The sequence below is a fragment of the Salvelinus alpinus genome, chromosome 18, assembly GCF_045679555.1.
Source record: "Salvelinus alpinus chromosome 18, SLU_Salpinus.1, whole genome shotgun sequence".
In the NCBI taxonomy this organism is placed as follows: domain Eukaryota; kingdom Metazoa; phylum Chordata; class Actinopteri; order Salmoniformes; family Salmonidae; genus Salvelinus; species Salvelinus alpinus.
The window spans coordinates 5,068,205-5,089,881 of record NC_092103.1 but is presented as its reverse complement, the minus strand read 5'-3'; the positions used below and the strand labels follow the sequence as shown (position 1 = coordinate 5,089,881).

Below are 21,677 nucleotides of genomic sequence, written 5' to 3'. Positions count from 1 at the left end.
CACTGTATATACAATGTCTTATTGTATCAGATATTTTTTAAATATTTTGTGTTAAAATAAAGAAAATTATATGTGCCTCATTTGCATAAATAATGTATTTGCATGCATACATGCTAATCAAATAAAATTGTATTTGTTTTAAGAAAAATACATGTTAAGAATGTTACTCAAATAAACTGAAGTAAAAAAAATAAGAAAATAGAGAAATAACAAATAATTAATGAGCAACAATAAAATAACAGTAACTAGGCTATATACAGGGGGTACTTCATTAACATTAAGGGGTTGAACATGGCTGCAACCACCAAACACCTGCTCTGTCTACCCTACCTGTACTCACCTGCTCTGTCTACACTACCTGCTCTGTCTACCCTACCTGTACTCACCTGCTCTGTCTACACTACCTGCTCTGTCTACCCTACCTGTACTCACCTGCACTGTCTACCCTACCTGTACCCACCTGCCCTGTCTACACTACCTGCTCTGTCTACACTACCTGTACTCACCTGCTCTGTCTACCCTACCTGCACTCACCTGCTCTGTCTACACTACCTCTACTCACCTGCTCTGTCTACACTACCTGCTCTGTCTACCCTACCTGTACTCACCTGTTCTGTCTACACTACCTGTACTCACCTGCTCTGTCTACCCTACCTGTACTCACCTGCACTGTCTACCCTACCTGTACTCACCTGCACTGTCTACCCTACCTGTACTCACCTGTTCTGTCTACACTACCTGTACTCACCTGCTCTGTCTACCCTACCTGTACTCACCTGCACTGTCTACCCTACCTGTACACACCTGCACTGTCTACACTACCTGCTCTGTTTACCCTACCTGTACTCACCTGCACTGTCTACACTACCTGCTCTGTCTACCTTACCTGTACTCACCTGCACTGTCTACCCTACCTGCTCTGTTTACCCTACCTGTACTCACCTGCTCTGTCTACACTACCTGTACTCACCTGCTCTGTCTACACTACCTGTACTCACCTGCTCTGTCTACACTACCTGCTCTGTCTACCCTACCTGTACTCACCTGCACTGTCTACCCTACCTGTACTCACCTGCTCTGTCTACACTACCTGCTCTGTCTACCCTACCTGTACTCACCTGCACTGTCTACCCTACCTGTACTCACCTGCACTGTCTACACTACCTGCTCTGTCTACCTTACCTGTACTCACCTGCACTGTCTACCCTACCTGCTCTGTTTACCCTACCTGTACTCACCTGCTCTGTCTACACTACCTGTACTCACCTGCTCTGTCTACACTACCTGTACTCACCTGCTCTGTCTACACTACCTGCTCTGTCTACCCTACCTGTACTCACCTGCACTGTCTACCCTACCTGTACTCACCTGCACTGTCTACCCTACCTGTACTCACCTGCTCTGTCTACACTACCTGATCTGTCTACCCTACCTGTACTCACCTGCACTGTCTACCCTACCTGTACTCACCTGCTCTGTCTACACTACCTGCTCTGTCTACACTACCTGTACTCACCTGCTCTGTCTACACTACCTGTACTCACCTGCTCTGTCTACACCACCTGCTCTGTCTACACTACCTGTACTCACCTGTTCTGTCTACACTACCTGCTCTGTCTACCCTACCTGCACTCACCTGCTCTGTCTACACTACCTGCTCTGTCTACACTACCTGTACTCACCTGCTCTGTCTACACTACCTGCTCTGTCTACCCTACCTGTACTCACCTGCACTGTCTACCCTACCTGTACTCACCTGTTCTGTCTACACGACCTACTCTGTCTACCCTACCTGTACTCACCTGCTCTGTCTACACTACCTGCTCTGTCTACCCTACCTGTACTCACCTGCACTGTCTACCCTACCTGTACTCACCTGCTCTGTCTACCCTACCTGTACTCACCTGCTCTGTCTACCCTACCTGTACTCACCTGCTCTGTCTACACTACCTGCTCTGTCTACCCTACCTGTACTCACCTGCACTGTCTACCCTACCTGTACTCACCTGCACTGTCTACCCTACCTGATCTGTCTACCCTACCTGTACTCACCTGCACTGTCTACCCTACCTGTACTCACCTGTTCTGTCTACACTACCTGTACTCACCTGCACTGTCTACCCTACCTGTACTCACCTGCACTGTCTACCCTACCTGTACTCACCTGCACTGTCTACCCTACCTGTACTCACCTGCACTGTCTACCCTACCTGTACTCACCTGCACTGTCCACCCTACCTGTACTCACCTGCACTGTCTACCCTACCTGTACTCACCTGCACTGTCTACCCTACCTGTACTCACCTGCACTGTCTACCCTACCTGTACTCACCTGCACTGTCTACCCTACCTGTACTCACCTGCACTGTCTACCCTACCTGTACTCACCTGCACTGTCTACCCTACCTGTACTCACCTGCACTGTCTACCCTACCTGTACTCACCTGCACTGTCTACCCTACCTGTACTCACCTGCTCTGTCTACCCTACCTGTACTCACCTGCACTGTCTACACTACCTGCTCTGTCTACCTTACCTGTACTCACCTGCACTGTCTACCCTACCTGCTCTGTTTACCCTACCTGTACTCACCTGCTCTGTCTACACTACCTGTACTCACCTGCTCTGTCTACACTACCTGTACTCACCTGCTCTGTCTACACTACCTGCTCTGTCTACCCTACCTGTACTCACCTGCACTGTCTACCCTACCTGTACTCACCTGCTCTGTCTACACTACCTGCTCTGTCTACCCTACCTGTACTCACCTGCACTGTCTACACTACCTGCTCTGTCTACCTTACCTGTACTCACCTGCACTGTCTACCCTACCTGCTCTGTTTACCCTACCTGTACTCACCTGCTCTGTCTACACTACCTGTACTCACCTGCTCTGTCTACACTACCTGTACTCACCTGCTCTGTCTACACTACCTGCTCTGTCTACCCTACCTGTACTCACCTGCACTGTCTACCCTACCTGTACTCACCTGCTCTGTCTACACTACCTGCTCTGTCTACCCTACCTGTACTCACCTGCACTGTCTACCCTACCTGTACTCACCTGCACTGTCTACACTACCTGCTCTGTCTACCTTACCTGTACTCACCTGCACTGTCTACCCTACCTGCTCTGTTTACCCTACCTGTACTCACCTGCTCTGTCTACACTACCTGTACTCACCTGCTCTGTCTACACTACCTGTACTCACCTGCTCTGTCTACACTACCTGCTCTGTCTACCCTACCTGTACTCACCTGCACTGTCTACCCTACCTGTACTCACCTGCACTGTCTACCCTACCTGTACTCACCTGCTCTGTCTACACTACCTGATCTGTCTACCCTACCTGTACTCACCTGCACTGTCTACCCTACCTGTACTCACCTGCTCTGTCTACACTACCTGCTCTGTCTACACTACCTGTACTCACCTGCTCTGTCTACACTACCTGTACTCACCTGCTCTGTCTACACCACCTGCTCTGTCTACACTACCTGTACTCACCTGTTCTGTCTACACTACCTGCTCTGTCTACCCTACCTGCACTCACCTGCTCTGTCTACACTACCTGCTCTGTCTACACTACCTGTACTCACCTGCTCTGTCTACACTACCTGCTCTGTCTACCCTACCTGTACTCACCTGCACTGTCTACCCTACCTGTACTCACCTGTTCTGTCTACACAACCTACTCTGTCTACCCTACCTGTACTCACCTGCTCTGTCTACACTACCTGCTCTGTCTACCCTACCTGTACTCACCTGCACTGTCTACCCTACCTGTACTCACCTGCTCTGTCTACCCTACCTGTACTCACCTGCTCTGTCTACCCTACCTGTACTCACCTGCTCTGTCTACACTACCTGCTCTGTCTACCCTACCTGTACTCACCTGCACTGTCTACCCTACCTGTACTCACCTGCACTGTCTACCCTACCTGATCTGTCTACCCTACCTGTACTCACCTGCACTGTCTACCCTACCTGTACTCACCTGTTCTGTCTACACTACCTGTACTCACCTGCACTGTCTACCCTACCTGTACTCACCTGCACTGTCTACCCTACCTGTACTCACCTGCACTGTCTACCCTACCTGTACTCACCTGCACTGTCCACCCTACCTGTACTCACCTGCACTGTCTACCCTACCTGTACTCACCTGCACTGTCTACCCTACCTGTACTCACCTGCACTGTCTACCCTACCTGTACTCACCTGCACTGTCTACCCTACCTGTACTCACCTGCACTGTCTACCCTACCTGTACTCACCTGCACTGTCTACCCTACCTGTACTCACCTGCACTGTCTACCCTACCTGTACTCACCTGCACTGTCTACCCTACCTGTACTCACCTGCTCTGTCTACCCTACCTGTACTCGCCTGCTCTGTCTACACTACCTTCTCTGTCTACCCTACCTGTACTCACCTGCTCTGTCTACACTACCTGCTCTGTCTACACTACCTGCACTCACCTGCTCTGTCTACACTACCTGCTCTGTCTACCCTACCTACACTCACCTGCTCTGTCTACACTACCTCTACTCACCTGCTCTGTCTACACTACCTGCTCTGTCTACCTTACCTGTACTCACCTGCACTGTCTACCCTACCTGTACTGACCTGTTCTGTCTACACTACCTGTACTCACCTGCTCTGTCTACCCTACCTGTACTCACCTGCACTGTATACCCTACCTGTACTCACCTGCTCTGTCTACACTACATGCTCTGTCTACCCTACCTGTACTCACCTGCTCTGTCTACACTACCTGCTCTGTCTACCCTACCTGTACTCACCTGCACTGTCTACCGTACCTGTACTCACCTGCTCTGTCTACCCTACCTGTACTCACCTGCTCTGTCTACCCTACCTGTACTCACCTGCACTGTCTACCCTACCTGTACTCACCTGCACTGTCTACCCTACCTGTACTCACCTGCACTGTCTACCCTACCTGTACTCACCTGCTCTGTCTACCCTACCTGTACTCACCTGCACTGTCTACCCTACCTGTACTCACCTGCTCTGTCTACCCTACCTGTACTCACCTGCACTGTCTACCCTACCTGTACTCACCTGCACTGTCTACCCTACCTGTACTCACCTGCACTGTCTACCCTACCTGTACTCACCTGCACTGTCTATCCTACCTGTACTCACCTGCACTGTCTACCCTACCTGTACTCACCTGCTCTGTCTACCCTACCTGCACTCACCTGCACTGTCTAGACTGCCTCATTAATTACTGTTGTTGTCACGTTCTGTTTCATGTGTGTTAATAACAGTGTGTCAATAGCAGGATACCCTCTGATTAAAAATCAACCATGTTACACCTATCTATACATACTTTACATTGTTTGCGGGATCAGACATAATATCACTATAATCTGAGTGTTAATTTTCGGGAAGTTGGTGCATTAACTCCCCGACAAAGCTTTATTGTTCTCATAAATGCAACGGAAGACTATGTATTCCTTCGAGCCCATTTCAGCCATTACCGGTGTGTTTGGCAGGTGATTACAAACATTTCCGCAGTCGTAACGTTAATGGAAATAAACGACAGGCACACGCAAGAGTATGAAGGAGTTGTAGGAGTGAAATGAAAGCAATAAATCCAGCGATATTTAAGTGACAAGTGGATTTTGCACCCCCAAACACAGGAAATAGGCTGCAAAAGACAGATCCTCAGGTGGGTGGGGCATGGTCGTTGCTACATCTTCCCAGTGAATGATACTGGCAGTAAATTCCAGATAAAAACTAGCCTTGTCAGTATTTCCACAGCGGAAGACTGGGCTTCCCATTTCAAAGCACTTAGCGTGACTATGAAACAAGATAAAAATTGTTTTTAAAACTTGATGATGAGAGTTATATTGGCAGTGTGTTGGGGGAAAAAACAGCCAGGGGTGTCAATCATGAGTCTTATGTCTGTGTCAGCAAGTATTCTGTAACTTACCTCACACCCCTACAGTGGCAGGCACACAGGCCAGACTGCACTATCTCCCTTTCCATTCACAGACAGACAGACAGACAGACAGACAGACAGACAGACAGACAGACAGACAGACAGACAGACAGACAGACAGACAGACAGACAGACAGACAGACAGACAGACAGACAGACAGACAGACAGACAGACAGACAGACAGACAGACAGACTGGGCTCCACAACACACACCACACAGCCAATAAACTGCTTTTCTACGACTCTGCCTCACGCGCTGTGATACTGGATCTGTGGTTAGTCATGCCTTGCGGCCCAGCAGAGGAAACTAGCAGGGCAGAGTAGACGGACTGGAGGACAGTAAACCTCATGCAGACACTCATGGTATACAAATAAAGTACAAATTCAGAAAACATCCTCTCATGAACACACACCATCCTATGAACGTGTCGCAGATGCTCCCACACACACACATTTATTTTTACATTTAACATTTACTAAACTAGGCAAGTCAGTTAAGAACACATTATTATTTACAATGACGGCCTACACCAGCCAAACCCAGACAACAATGGGCCAATTGTGCGCCATCCTATGGAACTCCCAATCACAGCCGGTTGTGATACAGCCTGGATTCAAACCAGGGTGTCTGTAGTGACATCTCTAGAACTGAGATGCAGTGCCTTAGACCACTGCACCACTCGGTAGCACAGACATACGCAACACCAGACACACACAGACATACGCAACACCAGACACACACAGACATACACAACACCAGACACACACAGACATACACAACACCAGACACACACAGATATACACAACACCAGACACACACAGACATACACAACACCAGACACACACAGACATACACAACACCAGACACACACAGACATACACAACACCAGACACACACAGACATACACAACACCAGACACACACAGACATACACAACACCAGACACACACAGACATACACAACACCAGACACACACAGATATACACAACACCAGACACACACAGACATACACAACACCAGACACACACATATATACACAACACCAGACACACACAGACATACACAACACCAGACACACACAGATATACACAACACCAGACACACACAGACATACACAACACCAGACACACACAGACATACACAACACCAGACACACACAGACATACACAACACCAGACACACACAGACATACACAACACCAGACACACACAGACATACGCAACACCAGACACACACAGACATACACAACACCAGACACACACAGACATACACAACACCAGACACACACAGATATACACAACACCAGACACACACAACACCAGACACACACAGACATACACAACACCAGACACACACAGATATACACAACACCAGACACACACAGACATACGCAACACCCGACACACACAGACATACGCAACACCCGACACACACAGACATACGCAACACCCGACACACACAGACATACACAACACCAGACACACACGGACATACACAACACCAGACACACACAGACATACACAACACCAGACACACACAGACATACACAACACCAGACACACACAGACATACACAACACCAGACACACACAGACACAGACATACACAACACCAGACACACACAGATATACACAACACCAGACACACACAGACATACGCAACAGCAGACACACACAGACATACGCAACACCAGACACACACATACACAGACATACACAACACCAGACACACACAGACATACGCAACACCAGACACACACAGACATACGCAACACCAGACACACACAGACATACACAACACCAGACAAAAGCTAGGGGCTCAGATGCCGTGTAACTTAAGTCTGAACAGGGTTCATCTCATTATCTATGTAGATCTTCAGACTGTATCTACGGAGCAGGACCTGGGCTTTTGAAGCCAGGGCTTTACAGCAGACAGTCATCCCTAGACACACAGGGAGAGCCAGACTCTCAACTGTCTCCCCAGAAAATTGGATTTCTATCCCCTGAGATTAGGATCAGACTTCCCTATTGGCTCTATTAGAAAAACATGCAGCCCTAAGCCTGGGAGAAGCCCGGGTTCACATCCAGACATCAGGACAGGCTGAACTCTGACCCCCCAGGCCACCCCTTCTGATCCCCCTGATGGCTTCCTGCAGGCGTCTGTCTGCCAGACGGACGGAGACCCAGAGCCAACCAACCGCAGGTGTCATCCATTTGATTTAACCCACCCGTTCCTCTCTTCTCCTGGGGGGTTAACTATCCACAGGGGGGACCAAGGGGCGTCTGTCAAATCAAATCAAATGTATTTATATAGCCCTTCGTACATCAGCTGATATCTCAAAGTGCTGTACAGAAACCCAGCCTAAAACCCCAAACAGCAAGCAATGCAGGTGTAGAAGCACGGTGGCTAGGAAAAACTCCCTGGAAAGGCCTGTTGTTGTTGTTGTTGTTGTTGTTGGCGCTGAGTTGTTGACACCAGCACACATCAATTCCCAAACGTTTGACTTACTTGTTGCAAGTTCACAGCTCCATTGTCCAATAGTGTTAGAACATGTGCTAGTATCATCTAATAATGTAACTCTTTTGTTATACTTGACAGATCAGACACATGCAATGTGATACTGAAACGAATATCACATGGTTTATTGTGAGATATCCAGCTTTTCTGGAACTACATAGAGGGACAAGAGTTCAGAGGATGTTGGAGTAGATTAGTGTACACCTCAGTATGTTCCCCGGGGTGTGATTACGTACACCTCTGTTTGTTATTTCATCTTCCTCTCAATGTTCTGGGTGAAAAACAGTCTCTTTTTTGAGTGAATCTCTAACTGTCTAACAGTTGATCTCTAACTGTTGTCAAGGAGGGAAATGCCTTTAGGCCGTGTGCCCTGTCTCTCTTTCTCTTTCTCTCTCCCTTAGTTTCACTGTAAAAGCCCTACTGTATACAGTGGGGAGAACAAGTATTTGATACACTGCCGATTTTGCAAGTTTTCCTACTTACAAAGCATGTAGAGGTCTGTAATTTTTATCATAGGTACACTTCAACTGTGAGAGACGGAATCTAAAACAAAAATCCAGAAAATCACATTGTATGATTTTTAAGTAAATAATTTGCATTTTATTGCATGACATAAGTATTTGATACATCAGAAAAGCAGAACTTAATATTTCCTACAGAAACCTTTGTGTGCAATTACAGAGATCATACGTTTCCTGTAGTTCTTGACCAGGTTTGCACACACTGCAGCAGGGATTTTGGCCCACTCCTCCATACAGACCTTCTCCAGATCCTTCAGGTTTACGGGGCTGTCGCTGGGCAATACGGACTTTCGGCTCCCTCCAAAGATTTTCTATTGGGTTCAGGTCTGGAGACTGGCTAGGCCACTCCAGGACCTTGAGATGCTTCTTACGGAGCCACTCCTTAGTTGCCCTGGCTGTGTGTTTCGGGTCGTTGTCATGCTGGAAGACCCAGCCACGACCCATCTTCAATGCTCTTACTGAGGGAAGGAGGTTGTTGGTCAAGATCTCGCGATACATGGCCCCATCCATCCTCCCCTCAATACGGTGCAGTCGTCCTGTCCCCTTTGCAGAAAAGCATCCCCAAAGAATGATGTTTCCACCTCCATGCTTCACGGTTGGGATGGTGTTCTTGGGGTTGTACTCATCCTTCTATTCCTCCAAACACGGCGAGTGGAGTTTAGAGCAAAAAGCTCTATTTTTGTCTCATCAGACCACATGACCTTCTCCCATTCCTCCTCTGGATCATCCAGATGGTCATTGGCAAACTTCAGACGGGCCTGGACATGCGCTGGCTTGAGCAGGGGGACCTTGCGTGCGCTGCAGGATTTTAATCCATGACGGCGTAGTGTGTTACTAATGGTTTTCTTTGAGACTGTGGTCCCAGCTCTCTTCAGGTCATTGACCAGGTCCTGCCGTGTAGTTCTGGGCTGATCCCTCACCTTCCTCATGATCATTGATGCCCCACGAGGTGAGATCTTGCATGGAGCCCCAGACCGAGGGTGATTGACCGTCATCTTGAACTTCTTCCATTTTCTAATAATTGTGCCAACAGTTGTTGCCTTCTCACCAAGCTGCTTGGCTATTGTCCTGTAGCCCATCCCAGCCTAGTACAGGTCTACAATTTATCCCTGATGTCCTTACACAGCTCTCTGGTCTTGGCCATTGTGGAGAGGTTGGAGTCTGTTTGATTGAGTGTGTGGACAGGTGTCTTTCATACAGGTAACGAGTTCAAACAGGTGCAGTTAATACAGGTAATGAGTGGAGAACAGGAGGGCTTCTTAAAGAAAAACGAACAGGTCTGTGAGAGCCGGAATTCTTACTGGTTGGTAGGTGTTCAAATACTTATGTCATGCAATAAAATGCAAATTAATTACTTAAAAATCATACAATGTGATTTTCTGGATTTTTGTTTTAGATTCCGTCTCTCACAGTTGAAGTGTACCTATGATAAAAATTACAGACCTCTACATGCTTTGTAAGTAGGAAAACCTGAAAAATCGGCAGTGTATCAAATACTTGTTCTCCCCACTGTATATACTTGATGGCTATTTAGACATCTTGGCTCTCCTATTTGCACATTAAACAGTCTGATAGACATCCTACGGTAAAGTCCATTACCTACTCACCGATATACACAGAAGCCCCACACCACCCTTTGTATATTCAATCCAGTAGAATAACATCCTAGGAGATTAGGCAAATCAGTAGATCATGTGTCTTTAAGGACTGGCGATTCGTCAGGCAGCTTGGGTCGGAGGCGTGCGGCTGAGGCCGGGGCTGATGCTACTCAGGAGTGGGCCTAAGTGAAGCCATCTCTGTAGGGGGAAGGAGACATACTGTATCCTAGCAGGCCACCCCTTGCTGTCTCCTATTTAGTCTCAGCTCTCTGCTCTGTAGGGCTCCGACTCCTCTTGTAAAAACATGGCTTCAGATGCTTGTGTTCAAGAGGCCTTCTCACAAGCAGCAGAAAGCTGAGGCGAGTTTGTAACAAAGACTCTTCAGAGGGAGACCACGAGAACGGAGATGTTTTCCCCTCAGCAAATGTTTAGGTTTGAACCTCTTTGCCAGGGCTTGCAAAACAAAGTTCTACTTTGCTATTGTTTCCCCGTTGTCAGTTCCATGGATGGACTCAAAATAATGTTTTCTCACATCATACCCTTAAATCATCTAAGTATGTTCTGTTCTGCCCAAGTAGCCTGAGCTCACAAAATACTGTGTTACCTCTCCACTGATATCATAAATGTCCATACCATGCAGGATAACTGTGGTAGCCCTCTGTCTCTCTCTCTGCCTTTAAGCAAAGCATTCGTGTATCCCATATCATAGTACTGTAGTTACAACAGTGTTAACTCAGTTTGTTGGGGCATGGTGCGTGCAACAGCAGAGCTGTTGGTTTGATTCCCGCATGGAACATACTTTATACTGAATGCTTTTGTTAACTTGGTTTATTTGAACATAAGCATGTGCTAAATTACCATAAAGATGTCAAAAATTAAATTTACTCACAGATGTAGTAGTACTCTCTGCCGGAGCGGAACTCGAAGCCCAGAGAGAAGGGGGTGAAGAGCTGGAACTTCTCAGAGAACTTCAGGGGTCCGTTGGGGGAGTGGGGCCTGTTACACTCCCAGCGTTTGAAGCCCTTGGCGGTGTGGTCACAGGAGCTGTAGCCGTCGTAGTTGACCATGTAGAGGACGTAGCGCTCTGTCCGCTCTTCAGGGACATAGTCCAGGTAGTGGGGACAGAAGACGTCCAGGTAGTCATTTATACACACGTCGATGTGGTAGTCACCCCGGTAGAACCTGAAAGGGAAGCAGAGAGGTTCTGAGTAAGATTCTTCAAGACTACAACGTCTAATAGTACTGATTCTAACATGCATTTCCATGATTCTACCTTTCTGGACGTCATCACTGATCTAACACTATAGGGCAGGTATAAGCAAGGGCTTCATTGTGTAACTCTCATCTACTGTATCTAGTCATGTCAGATCAGTGATGTCTTCAAGAAGGGGAGTATCATAAGATGCATACTAAAAGTATGTGAACTAGAGCCCTAGACGAGAGAAAATGTAACCAGATGTGTCTGACAGAGACACTGCAGACTGATCTACAGAAGACACATATACGTCCTACTATCTAGTTTTGTTTACAGGATCCCACCATGTCATTCTCAATCCTCTCACTGCTCTAGAGCGGGCGCTCAAACCTCTCCTCTACCACCAGTAAAAAAGTATCTTACGACAGACTGCTAGTCAGTCATAAGCCACATATCAATGTTTGAGCTGGGCTGCGATGACTTATGAGAGTGCTGAAATTAAAGTCCCCCAGCGCCAAAGTCCAAATCCTCTGGTTAGCACGGGCCTTTGGCAGATTTAAGAGGATCCCCTCAAAAGAGGGAAATTTTCATTAGACCAATATGACATGCTGATGGAGGAGACCCGGTGGAATCTCTCTCAGTGCTGGGAAGAAAGTGTGTTTCTCAAGGCCCCAGAAACAGCCACAACCAGATTCACATGGAGCTTCAGGGTAAACCGAGCGACCCTCCAGAGGAAGGAGGACATCAGCCAGATATGCCAGGTATTCATTCCTGGGGAGTGATGCGAAACACATATTCCCATAGGCCATATACGGTTGCATTTCTGATGCGTTTATTGGAGACAGATTGCCAGCGCATCTCAGAGTCGCTAATGGCCGAGCTTGGTATCACTGACATTCTGCGGATGTCTTCAATACTCCACCTCTGTTCATTGACACACTGGGGCCAAGGGAACAGGCTGGGAACCGATACTGTGCTGTGATGATTCGATACGGATGAACTCACTCGCGCTCTGTGGGAGGTTTCTCAATGTAAGGACTGAGATTCACTGACCCAGGAGCAGATCTTACACCCACCTAACAACCTCTCCAGGGGGAGAGGAGCATTCAGAACTGATTCAGGGTCAGGTGAGAGAGGAGGTTGCGTTGGACGGCAGTTCAGCTGTTCCCACTGACACGTACATTTCCAGGCTTTAAGAGGCGTGAGGAGTATAAAGGGTGGTGTGTGTTGGCTGGGACCTGCTGGGAGTATCAGGTTGTCCTTATACGGATTGCAAATGTGCTGCAGGATTAGTGACTCTCCTACTGGGTTTGGTGCGGCCACAGAGGAGGGAGTGTGGCTGTGTGTGTGTGTGTGTGTGTGTGTGTGTGTGTGTGTGTGTGTGTGTGTGTGTGTGTGTGTGTGTGTGTGTGTGTGTGTGTGTGTGTGTGTGTGTGTGTGTGTGTGTGTGTGTGTGTGTGTGTGTGTGTGTGTGTGTGTGCTTGCATGTATGTGTGAGATTGTGTCTTTGTGTGTGATTTGTCAGCTAAATTCTCATATTTTTCTCTAATTATAGCCTGGTCAAACATGAAACTGAAGCCTTGTTTTCACTCTAATTATAGCCTGGTCAAACATGAAACTGAAGCCTTCTTTTCTCTCTCAAAGGCCCACTTTTCATGCTCCAGCTGAGTGCTGTGACTCCAGGCAGCAAAGCATGGCCTCAATCAGCCTCAGTTTCTGAGCCTTTCACTGATACCATAACTGACAGAGAGCAACCAAACCCCAGAGAGCCACTAGCAAGTACTGTATCACTTCCTTAGCCAGCGGCATTGTGGGATAGCCAGCTTGGTCTGTCCATCTCTCTAAGCTTGTAATGCTACCTTTCAACCTGTGTGTACCTTTAGCTGCTCTCACCTGTCACTCAAATCTGACCTGGGACCTGCCATAAAGATTAGCATGGATTAGAGAAGAGAGTTAAACTGAGAGGCGTGGGTGGTCACCATTCTGAAAGTGATGAGCAGAGGATTTATGTCAGGGGAGCTAAGCAGGGACCACAGAGAGGATTACTCTGACCCTCCTAGAGACACCTGAGAGAGCCTTGTGACTGATAGTACCAAATATCAATCCACACTGAGCCATAATCCTAAACCATAATGCTAAAACATATGTCTCGGTCTGACACTCAATATCACCGCAAGTGTGAGTTTTCAATCTTTAAGTGAATGTCTTCAGACTACAGTAATGCTTCACAATGCACAATGCTCAATGCTCAATGACAGAGCTCAATGGGGAAATCAGCATCAGGGTTTTGTCAGAGTTATTTTGTGAGTTCACTCAAAGTCTCTCACAACGAACATCAATGTGGCAGACAAGGAAATAAAGAACTCTGGCTGTGAGGCTGACAACTCAAAAACTAATGACGTCATTAAGAAATCAACACCTTCATTTGTTAAATTCATTCATGTGACGCGATGAGCCAATAGAGTTTTAAAAATGAAGACACACAAATCCTATCTCTATCCGTCATTGGGATTAATGACGCCTGATTGGCTGAATTACTCACAGCCACTTAGACAGGCTCATGCATGATTCAGGGACTACCACTCTTAACAAAGCACTCTCATAACGATAATCCTTCTTTTCACTCCTCTCCTCCTCTCTTTCCCCCCTTCTCTTTCTCTCTGGTGACCAAACACAGGTAATGAATGGTTTGCACCCTGGTTCAGTGGAGGGGAGGATGAGAGGAGGGGAGGAGGGAGAGAGAAAGCCTTCCTGGTGTTTTCTATAATACATGATTACAGTGGTGTCAGAGCGAGGTCAAATTCCAATGGTTTTATAACAATAGGAGAAAAAAGGAGACACTTTCCCTCCACAGACCACATGAAACCGCTGACCTGTTCCAAGCCACATAATGGAACAAACGACTAAATACAAACTAAACGGTTGTGCGGGCAAACATTACGGGTTTCAACTGCACTGTCTCTCACAGAATGACATTGTTTTTTTACATTGCTAAAAGCAATGTGTCTACACACACGTGCACACACACACACGCACGCACGCACGCACGCACGCACACACACACACACACACACACACACACACACACACACACACACACACACACACACACACTCCGTAGTTCATGTCCCTGACCTTAGGGGGAGCTCTTTAGGTAGGTAATTACACCACTGTGGCTAACAGGCTAATGCATCTCTGGTCATTTGGCCCTGAGCACTGATGTCACCATATGGAGTCTATTTATCCCTCTGCCTGGTGTTTCCCCCTCTCCCTCGGGGCACCAGGCCTGACCTCCATCTACCTGGCAGATCACTCATAGCACTGTGCCACCAACACCACCAGCACCAGCCATGGTTCAGACATCATTACCTCCACTGATCACACACATCTGTGCAGACACACGGACAGAGCTGTCTGCCAGGGTTCAGAGTCAGACTGGGCGTTGACAGCAAAAAGAGATGAGAAAAGAGAAAACTATAAAATAGACACTTTTCTCTTTTTTGTGGTACATTTCCCTGAGAACAAAACGTTTTGTCTGAGCTGCTCAGACAGGGACGAAAGTTATTGAATTTTAGATTGAAAACACATGGCTGTTTGTGTGAGGTAGGTCCTACATGGCAAGAACATTACAATGTGTTACGGTCAGTAAAAGCAGGAGACAGAGTATTTAGAGTATGAGAGTGAGAACCAACGTGAGAACCAGAGTGAGAACCAGAGTGAGAACCAGCGTGAGAACCAGAGTGAGAATCAGAGTGAGAACCAGAGTTAGAACCAGAGTGAGAACCAGAGTGAGAACCAGTGTGAGAACCAGTGTGAACCAGTGTGAGAACCAGTGTGAGAACCAGTGTGAGAACCAGTGTGAGAACCAGTGTGAACCAGTGTGAGAACCAGTGTGAGAACCAGTGTGAAACAGTGAGAACCAGAGTGAGAACCAGAGTAAGAACCAGTGTGCTAATGAGAGCGACAAAGAGAGAAAGAGAAGTTAACAGTGATTCTCAGCTGTTTTCCATGAATGACATAAGAAGTTAACTCACAGTACAGGACAGGTTAATGAATGATGATGCTATTCTGGTGGTCAAAGGGTGAAAGAGGCAGCATGTGGTGAGTGTCACTTAACACACACGCACGCACACACACCGCGGGGCTCGGTCACTCACTGCTTAACACCAGGGGCTGACAGCCAATACCATTACCCTCTGGTCTCAAGGCCGACCCTAACACAGGTTGCCATCACACTGACTTACGACAATGCTATGTTCTACCTCTTTTTACATGCGTGATGTGCTCAAACCCCAGGGTACACACACACACACAGATCTCCGTGTGCTCTCTGTCTATCTCAGAAGCCACATAACTCAAGAGGCTCCAAGCCTTATTAAAATAACCCCACATAGAATGGCACACTCAGTACCTTGGACCAAACTAGCAAGTGTAGCATATAGCCCTAGCCTAGGTCATAGAAACACAGACACCTAGATCTACAGCAGATAAAGACATTGATGGAGCGTGAGCTGGGAGCACTAATAGATGCCTGTCTAGATGGCTAGATGCTACCTATCATTATCAGACAATCCACTCCCATAGGACAGGAGAATATTGATCTGACATAAGAGCCAGGCCAGGGGTTAGAGGTCACTGACAGACCATTATTCAGCCAGGGCCTCAGTATTTGGCCAGTGTCTGAGTGAGGTGACGGGTATGACCCCGGGGTCGTCCATCTTAGGAGCTGCTGAGTAGGTGGCGGGGCTGCTGAGGGGAGGAAGGTGAAGTTTAATATGGTGGATGGATGAGGCTTCACCTTAGAGCAAACAGAGCTGCCCAGCCCTCTCATTAAACACAAACTTGCACACACGCATGCATGCGGACATGAGCGCGCGCACACACACACTCACACTCACACACACACACACACACATACGGTAATGGTATAAGCAGCAGTGATCTGTACAGGAAGGGTCTACCTCATCCCGTGTTTGACTATGGTGACCCTGACCCCCCTCACAGGCTTTGACATCTGACCCCTCTCTCCGGGGGCGATTTGAACCCCTGCACCGCCCTATCACTTTACTGCACCCCAGGGAACTCCAACCCGCCCTGCCCTGGGCCAAACCAACCCTGAACCCAGTATAGCAGGGAGGGGGCAGTGGTGAGAGAGAAAACCACAATGTCTGGAATCAATCACCCACCCATGACAAGGCTCCACAGCATTCACACACACCACAAGTCATCCAGTAGGGAGGTCTCACACAAATCATAGTTGGGTGAAATTGACTAAGGCGAGTGATAGTGTTCTGTGGGGAGATGGAAGAAAAGTAGGCGAAGTGCTTCTGTTGGATATTTGTTGTATTCAAGGTATTGGTTGTATTCAAGGTTGGGAAATGAAGGGATACGACATCTGCTTGTTTTAGATGTAGCATGGGTACAGTGGAACCAGAGGGGCCGGTAGATGCCAGTGAGAGTGTGAGAGGGGGTGGTCTTTCCCCCAATCTGTCCCCTCAACAAACACCAGCAGCCCCAGGAAAACCAGCACATGTAAAATCATGTAAGGGCTAAACATAGAACGTCTACTGAGTGCCAGGCATGCCAGCGCCAAGCCACAACACCTGGCCCCCTCAATCTCACCCCTCTAGGCCCCCTAACCCGCCTCTACTGACCCCCTCTCCTCGACACTAAGTGTCTGTCAAAGCCTCCTCCATCAGTCCACAACCAGAGCCCCACGGATACATACACATCCACACAAACCACCTTAAGAGGACCAAGCTCAGATTCACACATACCACCTTAATAAGGGAACCAAGCTCAGATTCACATAAACCACCTTAAGAGGACCAAGCTCAGATTCACACATACCACCTTAAGGGAACCAAGCTCAGATTCACATAAACCACCTTAAGAGGACCAAGCTCAGATTCACACATACCACCTTAAGGGGACCAAGCTCAGATTCAGACATACCACTTTAAGGGGACCAAGCTCAGATTCACATAAACCACTTTAAGGGGACCAAGCTCAGATTCACACATACCACCTTAAGGGAACCAAGCTCAGATTCACACAAACCACCTTAAGAGGACCAAGCTCAGATTCAGACATACCACTTTAAGGGGACCAAGCTCAGATTCAGACATACCACTTTAAGGGGACCAAGCTCAGATTCACACATACCACCTTAAGGGAACCAAGTTCAGATTCACATAAACCACCTTAAGGGGACCAAGCTCAGATTCACACATACCACCTAAAGGGGACCAAGCTCAAATGAACACATACCACCTTAACAAGGGGACCAAGCTCAGATTCACACATACCACCTAAAGGGGACCAAGCTCAGATTCACACATACCACCTGTAAGGGACCAAGCTCAAATGAACACATACCACCTTAACAGACAGTGTTTCACATTCACACCTTCTGCAGCATTACAAGTGTGCTCAAATACATGCTAGCTACCTTAGTAGTATACTTAGTAGTATACATCCACATCTACACACACCACTCAAATCAAATCAAATCAAATCAAATCAAATTTTATTAGTCACATACACATGGTTAGCAGATGTTAATGCGAGTGTAGCGAAATGCTTGTGCTTCTAGTTCCGACAATGCAGTAATAACCAACAAGTAATCTAACCTAACAATTCCACAACTACTACCTTACACACACACACAAGTGTAAAGGGATAAAGAATATGTACATAAAGATATATGAATGAGTGGTGGTACAGAACGGCATGGCAGATGCAGTAGATGGTATAGAGTACGGTATATACATATGAGATGAGTACTGTAGGGTATGTAAACATAAAGTGGCATAGTTTAAAGTGGCTAGTGGTACATGTATTACATAAAGATGGCAAGATGCAGTAGATGATATAGAGTACAGTATATACATATGAGATGGGTAATGTAGGGTATGTAAACATTATATTAAGTGGCATTGTTTAAAGTGGCTAGTGGTACATTTTTACATAATTTCCATCAATTCCCATTTTTAAAGTGGCTGGAGTTGAGTCAGTATGTTGGCAGCGGCCGCTAAATGTTAGTGGTGGCTGTTTAACAGTCTGATGGCCTTGAGATAGAAGCTGTTTTTCAGTCTCTCGGTCCCTGCTTTGATGCACCTGTACTGACCTCGCCTTCTGGATGATAGCGGGGTGAACAGGCAGTGGCTTGGGTGGTTGTTGTCCTTGATGATCTTTATGGCCTTCCTGTGACATCGGGTGGTGTAGGTGTCCTGGAGGGCAGGTAGTTTGCCCCTGGTGATGCGTTCTGCAGACCTCACTACCCTCTGGAGAGCCTTACGGTTGTGGGCGGAGCAGTTGCCGTACCAGGCGGTGATACAGCCCGACAGGATGCTCTCGATTGTGCATCTGTAGAAGTTTGTGAGTGCTTTATGTGACAAGCCGAATTTCTTCAGCCTCCTGAGGTTGAAGAGGCGCTGCTGCGCCTTCTTCACAACGCTGTCTGTGTGGGTGGACCAATTCAGTTTGTCCGTGATGTGTACACCGAGGAACTTAAAACTTTCCACCTTCTCCACTACTGACCCGTCGATGTGGATAGGGGGGTGCTCCCTCTGCTGTTTCCTGAAGTCCACAATCATCTCCTTTGTTTTGTTGACGTTGAGTGTGAGGTTATTTTCCTGACACCACACTCTGAGGGCCCTCACCTCCTCCCTGTAGGCCGTCTCGTCGTTGTTGGTAATCAAGCCTACCACTGTAGTGTCATCCGCAAACTTGATGATTGAGTTGGAGGCGTGCATGGCCACGCAGTCGTGGGTGAACAGGGAGTAGAGGACATATTTAGAACTCAGCCATTGTGACTTTTCAAAGGGCAAGTTCATCTTCACATTTAAAATGGATTTAAAATGCCAACCCATGGCTAATATTTACACAGTGGGCCCATTAAAGAGTTTCATAGCCAAACGCTCACACAGGGAGTTTAGCGATGCAGCTCACAATGTTCTGAGCTCCAGACCAGAGGACAGCAGGAACAAAGGCTGGTCCAGAACCACAGGCCAAGACCCAGTGGACCAAAGCAGCCCGCCCTGATATCATCGATGGACCAGCCCGGACATTACCAATACCAGCTGGTCACCTAGCCCTATAGCACCTGCTCAGGCCTGGCTGAAGCCAACACTGACTCCTCCTCATACTCTGTGACCTTCAAACCTGATTCCAGATCAGCTCTTCCAACCCTAATCCTAACACTGACCATTAAAAATACAGCAACAAATCTGATCCTGGGCAAGCTGTCTAAGGGCCAATACGATTCACATGTCACTGGCTGTTCATATACATTTGTCCAAGGATTTGCAGTGTCTTTCTGATGATAGACGAGGTAATAACAGAGCGGGATAGCTTCTTTTGATAGATCACCTCATGACAGGCCAGTTTCCATCCCAAAGAACACTGAGTCAGACACTTCTCTGTCTGAGGTACGATGCCAGAGAAATAGAGACATACCGTAAAACAGATGCTCTGTCTCCCTCAGTCCATCTATCCACTTAGTGTTGGATCAGTGTATGTGTGTTTTTAAACCTGGCCTAGAAGTTTGGATCTCATCTCAGTATCGTCATGGACGGCAGAGTTGAGCACAGGTTAAAGAGCCTTCATTTCATCTGGGCATGGTTCCATCTATTCCCTACACGAAAAGAAAGCTGTTGGAAGATGTGTGTAGGCTATGTGTACATGTGATTGAGTGTGCGTGCGTGCGTGTATTCAGTGTGTGAATGTGAATTTTCGCATGTGTGAATGTGCATTCATATGTGTGGAGACTCTCTGTCTATCTGCTGATAACAGTGCAGAAGGTGGACTGTGTGTTAAATCAAGCATTGCCAGCAGCAGCTGAATCCTCCTCTGCCTACTGCCTATCATTATCACTGTGTTCTAGTTAGCAGACTGTAGTGATTAGCCCCAGTCACTGAACCATGGGCCACCTCATTTACCACACCACTTGATGTAATTGTTATTGGAGTGGAGATACTACCCTGATGAGCAAACTGCTAACGCCACCTCTCCTCTCACTTCCACATTGTCACTGAGTGTCCTTGCCTCAGAGAGAGGGGGGGTGGGGGGGAGTGAGAGAGAGTGAGAGAGAGTGAGAGTGAGAGAGAGTGAGAGAGAGTTAGAGAGAGAGAGAGAGAGAGAGAGAGAGAGAGAGAGAGAGAGAGAGAGAGAGAGAGAGAGAGAGAGAGAGAGAGAGAGAGAGAGAGAGAGAGAGAGAGAGAGAGAGAGAGAGAGAGAGAGAGAGAGAGAGAGAGAGAGAGAGAGAGAGAGAGAGAGAGAGAGAGAGAGAGAGAGAGAGAGAGAGAGAGAGAGAGAGAGAGAGGCAAGCGAGCGAGTGGACTATAGTAATGCTTTAGACTAACACAGGTAAAATCATGGAACCCACTGGACCAAAACATTCTATCAACCAGTTTTGTTTGAGGTAAATTTGACTGATGATAGATTGAAACTCTATCATCGATATGTGGTTTGAAAAGACACATTTCACCCAGGCAGAAAGGGCCTTGTGTTGAGTGTCCCTGGGATTGTTCTGTGAGTCAGAGAGGACAGAGGGGCTTATTTTAGGTTTGCATGTTTCTGTGTAAAGCTGTAACTCAATTAGCGTACACATCTGTCCTTCCTTTCAGGAGCACAAGGTGGGCAGTGACATGCGTAAGTACTGTGGCTGAACGCTTCAGAACAGGAGTCTCGAAGACCACCGCATCCATGACCACCAACGAAATAGTATCTCAACATGCGTGTGTATGTGTGAGGGGTGGTGGGGGCAAGGTTTAAACCCACTGTGAACCCACGTCAGTCAACATGTACGCGTTGAACACACACGGCTAAACACACAAGGCACTCATCGCACACCCAGGAACACACAGTGAAC

At 47.5% G+C, this 21,677-nt stretch overlaps 1 protein-coding gene across 1 annotated transcript in view; it reads right to left on the bottom strand.

Moving 5' to 3' along the window:
* Positions 1–11,474: 11,474 nt before the first annotated feature.
* LOC139543577 (ephrin-A5b) overlaps positions 11,475–21,677 on the bottom strand; it is a 46,345-nt gene continuing 36,142 nt past the window's right edge. The window contains exon 2 of the mRNA XM_071349785.1: positions 11,475–11,790. Within this exon, the coding sequence (XP_071205886.1) occupies positions 11,490–11,790 (301 nt within the window). The 3' untranslated portion in view covers positions 11,475–11,489. The remainder of the gene's footprint in view (positions 11,791–21,677) is intronic.